General features: G+C 38.9%; 1 protein-coding gene across 1 annotated transcript in view; it reads left to right on the forward strand.

Moving 5' to 3' along the window:
• Positions 1 to 929: 929 nt before the first annotated feature.
• LOC139717082 (uncharacterized) overlaps positions 930 to 12,953 on the forward strand; it is a 49,987-nt gene continuing 37,963 nt past the window's right edge. Inside the window, exons 1-3 of the mRNA XM_071628590.1 lie at positions 930 to 939; positions 2,870 to 2,940; positions 11,720 to 11,776. Coding sequence (XP_071484691.1) covers positions 930 to 939; positions 2,870 to 2,940; positions 11,720 to 11,776 — 138 coding nt within the window. The remainder of the gene's footprint in view (positions 940 to 2,869; positions 2,941 to 11,719; positions 11,777 to 12,953) is intronic.

Genomic DNA, 12,953 nt, shown 5'->3' on the forward strand with positions numbered 1-12,953 from the left:
CGGTAGATCACAGAAAAAAAGAGGAACCACTTTAACCTGCCCCCTAAAAGAGATGCTAAGAGTTTACACAAGCCTCATCAAGTGCCAATCCTATATCTAGGCAGTTTATTTCAATTATCTGTAGATTACTTGAGATAATAGTGTTTATGGCATATTATTTTTCCTAAACTAAATGTTTGATAAGATCTCGGACAAGTAATAAAAATGTGTGACTGCCTAGATTCAATACAATATCCAATTTCGAGATTTGATTTCATTTCAGGATTAGCATAATGATGTACTTTATTCGCAGTAGATATTGTAGAAGTTTTGTTGGTTTGTGTGTGTTAAAAATATCTTATATTCGATGAACTAGATCAGATTATTTTATGCTATGTTTAATAATATGCATTGCATGAAAAAATATTTGCAATCTTGTTTACTTCCACAGCTGTTTGGGATAAATTTGCTTAAGTGTATACTTTGATATCAAACTGTTCATGATTAACCCGTAACATACAATATGTACATTGCAGTAGAAGTGTGTGTGCCATGTTTTGACTGTATGAGGAATTACAAAATGTCAGAAGTAAAGGATTAATTCATGTATAAAAGCAAATATCTCTGTATCTTCTTTGGTCAGATTCCACCAGTACTTAGACTCAGTCATCAACGGGGCTGTCTTTTTATCTGTCATCGTTATTCTGGTCCTCTTCATCTGCATCATCGTCTCTGTAGAGCTGCTAATATCCCTGAATGAATGCTTAATGACAGACGATGGTAAGCTCTTGACCGAACTTTTCTGAATGTTTAGGATGTGAGGTGCAGACATCTTGTGTCTACATACGTGAAATCCATTCATTGAGACCTTAAAATTGAAACTTTTATGTTGTGATGTTTGTATTGATATGCATTTTGAGAAATTTTGAACAATTTTATGTAATATCATCATGGCACATAGTAATTAGATATTCATTTAGCCATAGAGGTGCCGTTGAGGGTACCATGATTTGTTACAAGTCATCATGCATTTGCATTGTGTAGTTCCTTTCTATTCATGAGTAATTAAAGAACACTTTTAACTGTCTGCAAATTTAATTTGTCATTAGAATTTGATTTATATTTGGACTGGGCGATGGAGTATTGTTATCCTGATTTAGATTATATGCAGTAGCCTCACTTTCATACACAGTTTGATCAATGGTTTGATATGCTGCATTGTTCATAACATGATAGTCAACCAAATGTTAATAAAACTATGAAGCCTGAGCAGTTCCTCATACCTACTGTTGCACACATTATAAGATAGACATTGGTTAACGTTTGATTTCACAAGGTTGAATGCAATATGTACAAGGTAAAATGCAACTGCTCCGTTGTGTTGTATTGAGTGTAGGTTGTGAGGGGGACTTTTTCAATGCTGAATATATTCAATGCCTTCTTTTCTCACATCAAACACCTGTGTACACTTTGTTCAGCACATGGTGTATCCATGATGTGATTATCAAACTGTTGGTCAACAGAGATTGTGTCTTTGGCAACTGTTGTTTGCAAACTCTTGTGAATAAGTGATTAACATGGCACTGATAAAACAAAAATGAGGGCTGATTCCATTTGTGATGTCCAATAGGTGCTTGCCACACAAACTAAATTTTGACATAATCTGAACCTTTCAGGAAATGAAATTTAACCCAATTTGTTTTCTGCACAAGGCTGTACTCACCAAGTCTTATACCCCTTTCCCGCTGCCACTCTTGGTGAACCGCCTTCGAATTTCCCGGTGAATTCACAGGGGAACCTTTGGTGAAATTTTCAGTGCCGTCTTTTCACACCTACGACGATGCTCTCAGTGAATGTGTTTGCAACTTTCCCCTAGACGTGTTTTCTGCTTGCACCGCGGCCGATTCCAGCGGAATTGTGTAATATGGCGTGACATTTCGTGCACTAATTTGAACATGATACTTCACTAGTGGTTCGTACTCGTAATTCTCTACCTCACAGAACTTAACTCCAAAATAGTTAATTCAACAGGACAAACGACACTGCAAGTCAAGTACTAATCTCAGTTTTGCGCCGCACTTATTTGTATACGGCATGCGTACATTACACCACGATCCAATACAATGCCGGTGTACGTCACACGACCGACATATTAGTCGTGTGTATGTTTACATACACGCATTACGTGTGGATTAATTTGGGAGCGTGAGCTAGCTAGCGAAAAACGTGTGCATGATCAGAAACAAAACATGCATATACTGTATGCATAATGCATATTTCGCCCGGTGTTTCACCACGACGGTGTTTCACCGCGACGACCTTTCACGTTGGGCGTTCCTACATGTAGGTGAACCACCGGTGGTTTCCCGTTGAAGTATCGGTGTTTACCCAGGACGCTTCTAGGGTAAAAATTGCCCAAAATTTAATCGGTGTTTCACCTACAACTTTGTAGGCTTCCCCTAGGTTTCAACCGAGTTTCGTTTCATACTGCGGGGTTACCCTGGTGCACCCGGGTGCACCCGGGGAAGATTTCCTTCAGTGGAAAAGGGGTATAAGTCGGTAGACCGAGATCCTTGGTAATTCAAATAGACTTCTAGTCTGAGTTCAACTCTATTCAATCCTTGTTATCGGTGCTGTGCCTTACTCTGACTTATCCACATTTTTTATATTTTTGTTTATTTTCTGTTAAAGGACAGGATTAAGTTAAATACTCAATGTTGCATGGAATGGTGAAGTGAAAGTTAAGATTGAGGAAGAGAAAGAAGGCACAAATGTACTCTAGTATGTGAATGAAGAAACTGTATCCTTGTCAGATGAAATTGTTGTTTTTGTTTTGTTTTGATGCTTTATACTTGCTTGTTACTGCATTATGGTGTCTCATTTATTGCAGCGAAAAGAGAAGAAGTCAAGACAGCCCTGTCTGCAACAACTTTAGCCTTTCTTGCCCTGTTTTTAGTTGAGGTAGGTGCTCCGTTCAATTCGTCACAAACTGAACCATTTTTGTGGTTAACACCTGTTGTAGCGCCATGTAGAGACTTATTTTTGTCATGACTTCTGACAACAACTGTTGCATACCACCTTGATTATGTCAGTGATGTGTCCCTTTTGCAACCCTGAAAATAAGATTCCTTTCATGAGCTGGTATATTGTAGAGGTAGGCAATTTAGACCTTTCCTCACTAAAACTGGAAACTTCTTTGTGAAGGAGAGGGACTAAATGTGTACTATAGATTCCCATTTAATACATTCGGCCTCGAAAAAATTCAGATTGTTATTCTTGGTACAAAAGAGGCGTGTATTCTCGAGTGACGTTGGGTTTGTAGTTTTTTTCTTCAAAGACTCTGGGGTGTATTACCCAACGATTTCAGACACAATGTTTTGAGACATTATTCTTCAAGCATGCAAAATTGTGTGTTTTTTGCAAAAGGGATCTAAGACCTTTAAGACAGCAGTCTAAAGAGAGTTTAAGGTGTATGTAGATAAACTTTGTGATAGAGTTGATGGTGAAGGATGATTGCTTTGAGTAGAAAGATGTGGAAAGAAGGTAGAGTCATAGATCCGAGTTTCAACCAAAAAAGAAAGAGAACAAACGTTTTTGGTATTATATTGAGAGTAGTATCCAGCATCTGTCCTGAGGAATTAGACTTTGTAGATTATCACCTGAAATTCTCTGTTTTCTTTTGATTTTATTTGTTATTGTTTTTACATTGTAATCCAGTCGATGGTTCCTGCATATTAAGCTCTTGCTGATGTTGAGATGGAACAATGTATTGCATGAGACATGGGTTGTATCGAGGAAAAATCTCCCACTCACACTCACTACCATCAGTGAGGGCTCAAACAATTCTATTTTTAGCACTGGAACACAAGAGATGCATTTGACGTGGTATGCGGTCGGCTTTGATTGTTAAATTCGTAGGACAATAAGTGCCAATGAATCATACTTTTAAAAGTATTACGCTGGCTGCCAGGTCAGATATTAATTTTTGGCATTTTATTTTTATGAGAATAGTTGTGTAAAGATGTCAAAAGGGTACTCGTGCAGTGAGATGTGATTGAGATTTGTTTGAACTGATTCTTTGTGTGTGTGTGTGTGTGTGTGTGTGTGTGAGTGTGTGTGTGTGTGTGTGTGTGTGTGTGTGAGTGTGTGTGTGTGTGTGAGGGTGTGCGATTTGGAAAAACACAAATCATACTTTAAATCTGCACAGGTGGAAAGAAACAAGTTTGTAATGGTTTGATCTCGCTCCACAAAGCAAAATAAAAATGCCTTGAACAATTTCTCCCAAGTCATTTTCTCAGTGTGAAAATCCAGGTTTATGTCTCAGTAGGACTTAATCATTAAAATGAAAATCACATAGCATTCTTTCTTAAATGTAATTTCATTATTTGGCATTCTTTTTCAAATCCTTAAAAGAAAAACTTAAAAGAAGAATACAAGTGTTTAATACACTCTCTGAAGATGGACTTAGATACTGGTGGAATGAGAAGTGAATACTCTAGATTACAGGAGATATATAGAATTTTGATTTTTTTTTCTTTTATTGACCATGTCTGTGTATCAACAGTAGATCTGAAATTGACTTGTGGTCATGTATTGATGGAGCCCCTGAAAAGTTGGCCTGTGGGGCTGGAACGTTGTCAGGAAAGCCTCAAAGCTGGCTCTGAAAATTCTTGTTCTTGTACGTTCCCTCTTGGCAATGCATAGTGTGACAGTATTCTCTAAAACTAATTCATTATGGGGAGGGGGGGGGGGTGGAGGGGGTTGGGGTTGGGTGAGGGAGGGACCGAGGTGAGGGGAAAGAGATCAAGGGAACATTAAAACAGACTCAAAAAAGATTAGGCAGTCCACACTTGACTTGCTATGTGGATTAGGTGTGTTTCAATGACAAATGTCAGTCAGCCGTGACTTGGGATTGACCATGGGGTACAATGTGGACTCGGCAGTTGAATGCCATGCACAAGGAAATTTAACACGATGTACAAGGCATTGACTTGACTGAATGAAGACAATGAAACAAGTGTAACTGATTAGTCAGACGCCTTTTGTGGTGAGAGAGATTGCAAGTAGTTTTCAAATGGAATGAACAAGTCATCTGAAATCTAGTCGAACGAGTATACCGAAAGGACGTTCTTGTGATTAAGATTTCTTTCACCCCTTTTTTTTTTCATTTGTCAACCATTTCTTCTCATAGTAATTTTGTTTTCTTGATTTGTCTCAAAATTAGATCAAGGATGAAATGTTTTGTGCAGTCACTTAGAAAATCTGTTCTTCAGAAAATCAAATGTGAGAAAGTCAATGTGCGCGTGTGTGTTTATATGTTTGTGTGTGTGTGTATTCTCTGTTGTAAAAGAATGGATATATATTTTTTTCAGATGCCTTTTTTTTTTTCACATACCACAGCAGCTGCGCCCCTTTTAAATGGCTAATTATAGCTGTTGTTACAGTACAGTCCTGCAGTGAGCTACAAAATGTAGTGAGGGGCTCTTCAGGCAGTCCAGTGGCCAGGCCAGGAGCAAAAGACATAATATTTGTGTTTATTGACCGATTCTGTGACGCGCTATGTGTATTTTTGGCATGGGCGCAGCCATAGTGGGTGTATCAGCCGACCCCCCCTCCGCACTCCCCCACCCCTCTCCCTACATTAGCACGCGCGCAGAATGAAAAACTGCTTTAGCCAATGGGCGTCTCGTACTGAGTGCGCGAATGCTTGCTTGTGCGCGAACCTTTGTCACAAGTGCGTGATAAACATGTTGCCCCGGGGTGGGGGAGAGCAGGGGGGGTCGGCTGATACACCCACTATGGCTGCGCCCTGTGCCGTAAAATGTCTGCTGCCCTCAACGAACCCGAATCGGTCAATAGGATACTGTTAAATCAGAAATGTTCATGTGCATTTAAAATTTACAAATTTTGCAAGAGCCAAGATTCATGAAATTAAAATGCATGCAATGTTCTTGTCTACAAGATATGCATTGAATGTCAGTTGCAATTCACTAAAATGTTGTGCCGCAAAAAAAAAAAAAAAAAGGCTGTTGGCTCCAATTTGTGAAAATTTCATGCCGCGAAAATATATCTTGCTTTGCAGTATTATACAACGTAGTTTACACTTAGCATGTTGAAAGAGAATTAACACTTCACCAAATTAGTTGACAGGCAGATTTTTATTTACAATGTTCTGTTCATTTTATCAGTGTTTACTGATCTGGAGCTGTAAAGTTGAACATGCTTGAATAGATACACTTGTATATGGGATGCCCTCTTGATTTGTAGGCATGAAAAGATACAAACAAACAGACAAACCGAGGCTGATGATCACTTATTAACCTCCTTCCTTGGCGGAGGTGAAAACGAAAATTATTTAACAGAAAAACAGAATAGTAAATAAAAAACCCAACGTTTACTTGATACACATTTACTCTTTATTCATCAATTTTCTTTGAGACATCTAGATCTAGGGATCTCTACCCTTGCTTTCAGATTTTATGTGTGCTTCTTACTTGTATTGAAGTTTTATTGGCACTTTTTACCCTGTTTTGTCCTCTACTTGCCCAATCCTCATAAAGAATTGCGGAAATGGGGGGGGGGGGGGGTGTCACTGCATTTCTAGTGAATGTATGAATGAATATAGTGAAATGATAAATGAGAAGAGATTAGTATGTCGACTGAATGAAAAAATTTCTGAACATGCACTAACCTGCCATGAGCATCTCTGTTGTGTATAAACTTGGGGATAGATTTTAAGATATTTACCAGTATCAAAACTAATGTGCATGCTGGCAAAATGTTTGCTGCAGAGATTTAACTTTGTGTGGATTTTTGTTGTTGTTGTAAACCTTCAAATAACCATTAATAAAAGAGCTTGATAAATGCTGTTTAGGTTGCTGAATGAGGAACTTGAATGAATAACAAATAATCGGCTTTGTGAGCCCTAAAGGCGTAGTGCCAGACTTTTTTAGCATCCAAGCCCATATTTGTGTTGTACCATCATGAAAGCAGTGAAGTGAAGTTCATGAACTCTCAAACAAACCAACATGAAACACGCGACAAAGAAATAAGCCACAAATAAAAGGTTATCTCAGGTGAATTGTGGATTGCGTGTGTGCGTATGCATGTAAATAAAAACCATTGGACTGCTGTGACTACAATGTATGTAGTACAGCAAGTATGGAATAACAATTCAAACATATAACCTACAATGTATTTTCCATTTCATTCTTTTGTTGTTGTTGAATGAAGCATGAATGTAGTGAGGCAATTCTAGACAAAATCTGTTATTCTAGTATCCATTTTCTCTTCCAAATAGTACATAGTCATTTTGATCAATATTCCAAAATCAGGAAAGCTGATGGAGAATTGATTTTAAAGGGGATGGCTAGTAACTGATCAGTGGGAATCAGTGGGAATGCTGGGGGATGCTTGTTCCAATCCTTGTGGGATTCATTTAAGAGTACATTATATATCTATTGTGTGAAAATTATCTGCTTCAGAATGGTCTCATATTCAAGTAATGTGCAGTTCAATGTTTCCAGGTTAGCATGCCTGTACAGTGTCGGGGCTATCGTTATCGTTAATGATCCGATATTGTTATAGAATATGCTCTTGGACTCAAACACAGAACTCATTTCTTACTAAAACCCAGATGACATGGTTTGAACTGAAAATGAGTTTTACATAGCATTTGCATCAAGGGAAGAATCCACTGTGGCGATTATTTATGATAGAATAATAGATGTCCTTATTTTTGGGGATGTAGGTGCCAGCAGTCGAGCATATTTGTTAATATTTGCATGCTGGCCTTGGGTCTAAATTGAATCAAAGGTTAAGTTTAGGGCAAATTCCTTTCGTTATCATGCAGATTTCACCCAGAGTTCATACGTCTCATGTAGACCTTGGCAGTGAATGGAAGAGAGCAGTCTATTTTGGATCAGACATTCTTTCGTCCATCCTTGTCGCCAAAATTCACAGAAAGAGATAATACGAACAATATGATGGACTTCCCCTATAAATACCACCTCCCCCCCCCCCCCCCAATCTTTTCATTTGGAGTCAAAAGAATACCAGTCTGAGGAAAGGAAGCAAACTTTTGGAATGGAACCGTTTCTGTGGCCGCTAAGTCTGCCCCACCCCCTCTCGGAGGCAGCCGCCCGCACACGATTCCGCCCTCACGGAACTCCGCCCTAGAATTCACAATGCAGTTGCCTCTAAAAGTGTGGTGTCAACTTTGATGCAAGCGTGCTCAGTCCAGCAGCTCAGGCGACGGCTGTTTGTCTGTTGTGAGCAGGGTTATTGGTGGAACGGAGGTACAATGACCTCTAATAGACTGTTCCTGGTGTTTTAGGATGGTAGAGTTACTGATAGGGTTTGAAGGCATAGTATACCATTTGCATATAAAACAAAAGGCCAGCATAAGTGCTTCAAAATAGTTCTAAAGTGTGAGTTAGGGATAGAAGCAACCAATGTAGACATTTGAACAATTATAATCGATGATGTATAAACAAAGTATTGTTAAATATACAAAATGTGAATAATAAAAATGTTTCCAGACTATAAACCGTCTACAGTTATGGTTTAATGAGAAAAATAGTGATGTCTCCTTATATTTTAGGCTTTCATGCAATGATTTAAATGGTAGGATGTTCTGTGATACAACTGACCTACATGCATCAAAAGTGATATCTTGAAAATTCTTAAAATTACTGCTCCCAAAGGTATACAGGACCTTTAAAGACTCTGGGTTTCTATTACACAACATAAACTGCTTCCTACTCTCATTACTGAGATTCAATCATGGACCTAGGTCCATGGAACAATCTACCCTCTACTTCCTAGTTTTTGATTCTCCTCAGCTCACCTGGGCTAGGTCAAGATCATTCAGGCATATTATACACCTTGCAAGACTACTACCACAACATGCAGAAGGAGAAAAAAAAAGTGGATGTTGTTCAATTGTTGTTGCTTTGCAGCTGCAGTAAAGTTTAAATAGTGATAGTACATGTATATCATCAAAGATACGATATGGCAGAATTCTCTCTTGAATAGCTCAATTAAGAAATATGTTATTATTGGGGTTGACCTTTTTGAAGGAGCATGAATATATGTATGCATTAATTGTTGTAACAAACTTCACTCTGACTCCATTTGCCTGCATTTCCACGACAATCACACAACAATTGTGTACATGTGGGACTATGCAAATTACAATATGCTATATTCTTTTCCAGACTTTGGTTATAACTTCTTTAATAATCTATGTGATTGCATGCTTGGAAGCAGCCTTGCTAATGATCATGAAATAGATAAAAAGTTTTGCTATAGTTTTTGTCAGTGTTTCCTGAGCTGTAAGGTCTCTTATTATGGCCCAGGCTCAGCTACAGTACATAATGTAAAGTGGGGATGTTGGGGTGGAAGGTGGGGGGGGGGGGGGGGGGGGGTGGCATGTATGTAAAACTTTTGCTTACCAGTCAAGCATACAAAACCACTAGACTAAAACACATTGGCAATTGTATACAATAACCTTTTAGTTCTTCAGCGATGCATGGATTTGAATGTAGCTGGACACAAAAGCCTCATTCTGGTCATGGGGTTGAGGACTTATTCGTGCAGACATTCAATCGTGGCGTTTTCTTCCAGGCCCTTTTTGCATAGATCTGTTTTTTCATGGCGGTATCAGAGAATACACATCACAGGCAAACATGGGAATGAGAAATAATGTTTTTTCAGCTCTCTGAATGCTACTGTTGCTTGATAGTAATTTCATGGTGATCCAAACAGTACTACCATCAGTCACCTTGGGTGCATTTATCAACTCTATTTTTGGGCAGAAACAGGTTTTCCAAACGGCTTTCAGGGATTTTTTTAGAGATGATAAACGCAAAACTGTTTTGATTATGGGGTTCAGAAAGCCTTTTTGAAAACCACAAATTTCTGCTTTCCGAAACAGGTTTCAGCGAAAAACGTGTTTCAAGAAGCGAGATAAACGCAAAGCTGTTTTGAAACAGCTATGTAGCCTACTGCACACACTGTATGTAAGACCCCTTCGCCTTGGGTCAAACGGCGCAATGCAGCTGCGCAGTGACAAGGCCGGTTTTCGTGTTGGCAATGAGTTGATAACTGCAACCTCTTTTGGAAGCCGTTTGCAAAGGGCTTTGGAAACTACTTTTGATAGTGGGTATGGAAAGCCGTTATCAAACTGGGGAAAGATGATAAACGCAGCCCTTGTAGTGCGTGTTGTAGATGAAATCTGAACATAATGTGACTAACTTATAAGATTTTGAAAAATGTTTGATGAAAGTAAAAAGTTTTGATCTTGTTGAAATTTCTCTACCTGTTCCGTAAGTCTCAACTGTAGTATACCGTGAAGCAAGATATTTTCACGAATTAAACCAGCAGAAACAACTAGAGAAACATGATCTGAAAGGCCTGTGCAAACACGTTTTGGTAGTGGGTATACCGTATTGAAACATGTTTCAAACATGGGAAAGATGATAAAATGCAGCTTATGTTCGTAGATTTTTACCTGAGTGGACATGTTTACCGTGTCTCTAGCAATGATTGAAGACTATGTTATGAATTTAAGAACATTTTCAACAAACATATTCCTGCTTGTTAATAGCAGCTGTGTACATACAGTAGTACCAAATAAGGTTTCTCACATGGTCATATCGAAGTTGAGATAGCTAAGATAGATAAAACAATCTGTGTGTGTGCGTGGGCATGTGTATGTGTGTTTGTGTGTCTGTTTGTATGTTTGTTGTGTGTACTTGGAAAGGAAAGTTTAATGAATAATTTTTAACAAATTGGTTTGTTGTATATGGAAGAGGAAATTATTTGTTGTTAGCACTTGGGAAAAAAAAAAGATACACCCATGGCTACCAGTACCACACTTTTGTTGTGTGTATGTTAGATATGATGCCATAGATGTATCCATGAGAATTTACCAATAATTTGGAGGTGTGTAAGGGTGCTTTTTCCAACTCACTTCTGGCGCAGAATTAAGGTTTCCAAACAACTTTCAGGGAGTTTTGAGCCGTTGATATGCAAAGCTGTTTTGATTATGGGGTTGAAATAGGTTTCTGAAATGGCAAAAAAGTGAGAGCCAGAAACACATTTCCGTAGAGTTGATAAATGCATTTGAGCCAGAAATATGTTTCTGTAGAGTTGATAAGTGCAAAGTTGTTTTGAAACATGTTAATACAGTAGCTTGGTCCTGCCCACGCCAACTACTGCCATTTACAGTACAGTACACTGCACATCTCCACTCCTTGAGTCAAACAGCGCAGTGGAGCTGCACTGTGACAAGGCCTCCCCCAATCGACTCACGGATGGAGTTGATGAATGCAATACTGCATAAGCTGTTATTTTCGCGAGGGTTTAATTTTCACGAATTCGCGAATCACATTTGGACCGTGAATTTAACAACACGCAAAAATGTCACCATGCACTAAGGTAATAGTGCGCTTATGAAGGCCTCTGTGTCAATTCATGTAAACAACATCTCGCGAAAATTCGCATGACCTCCTCGTTCCCGAAAATATCTGTACGCAAAAATAACAGCATATACAGTAACTTTAGGAACTTGATCTGAAAGGCACCTGTAAATGCGTTTTGATAGTGGGTATTGAAACACGTTTCAAACGTGGGAAAATTGATTAATGCAGCCTAATTATGATATAATCAGCTTTGATCATGTTAACTGAAAATGCTGAGCTATTTTCTTTGTTGTTTTTTTTTTTGTATCCTTCAGGTCACAGTAAGAGTACTCAGTCTGGGATTATTAAAAATCAAGCAGCAGAAATTAGAGGTAAGTGAATTAGAAAACCATGACTTCACATTCTTAAAGGTAGAGACTACCTTCTGGAAGTTCCAGTATTCTAATTTATCCTGTAGTCTATTCATCTTTCCATTTACCATTGTACCTACATGTACATTCAATTTTCACAAAAAATATAATTTTCATTTTCCCTGCTCTCATCAAATATGTCTGTCTGTCATCAAGCAAACACAATTTCAAATTATTTGCAGCTTTAATTCCATTTTTTTTTAAAGTTTAAAGCAGCTCTGGATTCATTACCTAGGACTTGGACATGATGGCAAACTGTTCTATTGTACAACATGAACTTGATGCCATGCTTTCGAATAATAAATCATGGGGTTTTGAACTCTGGTGAGAGCATAGTCGAACGTTCCCATGCATGTTCATGTGAAGCGTGTGGATAAAAAGCTCCCATCTGATGTCAGTCATCCAAGCTTGATGGTGGTGGGGGGGGGGGGGTGGTGAGGGGTATAATTGCACCCCATGACGCAGTTTCTCGTGCCAATGTCCTCATTTTACCGGCTCAGTGGAATCCAGAATCGGTAGCTCATCTTGTTTGACATTTTGCCTCATTTCCTGGTCCTCGTCCCTGTCAAAGAGGGGAGTCCATTGTGCCGACTAATGCTGCCCTGGCTTACAATGTGTGCTCTAAGGCCAGCTGTGGGTAATGATGCCTTTCATCACTGCCAGAAATTGGACAAGTAGAAGAGGGGGGTGTGTGTGTGCATGTGTGTGAAGACAAAAGGATTAGGGTGTGGTTTCCATAGTTTGTTCTGCAGTATTGTACATTAGAACATGAGCACTGAGTAGGAAAAGCTGAACATTGTGCTAAAAATACTCCACCTTTGTGACAATGTAGTCAAATTGCATGCATGAAACCACAGGAGGGCTTACTCATTGCAATCCTAGAGTTTCGTCGGGGAGCCTGTTTGATCAAGCAGCAACTTAGGTACGCAGCAGTTGTTGCAACAGATCTAAAACTTCAGGAGCATGCAGAAAATGACAGAAAAAGTGATGGAAAATGCTCCTGAATAGGTTCGCCGAGGTGAAATGAAGCTGTGATGAACAGCGAAAGTCTTGCCAAGTTGGTCTTAGGGTGTACAGTACATATCATTAATGCTTTTTAGTGGATGTCAGATGGATAATTGACCACAGGTTATTCAGA

Source organism: Diadema antillarum, unplaced genomic scaffold, assembly GCF_040938485.1.
Source record: "Diadema antillarum isolate AM-2024a unplaced genomic scaffold, OU_Dant_1.0 scf00000071, whole genome shotgun sequence".
NCBI classification, from domain to species: Eukaryota; Metazoa; Echinodermata; class Echinoidea; order Diadematoida; family Diadematidae; genus Diadema; species Diadema antillarum.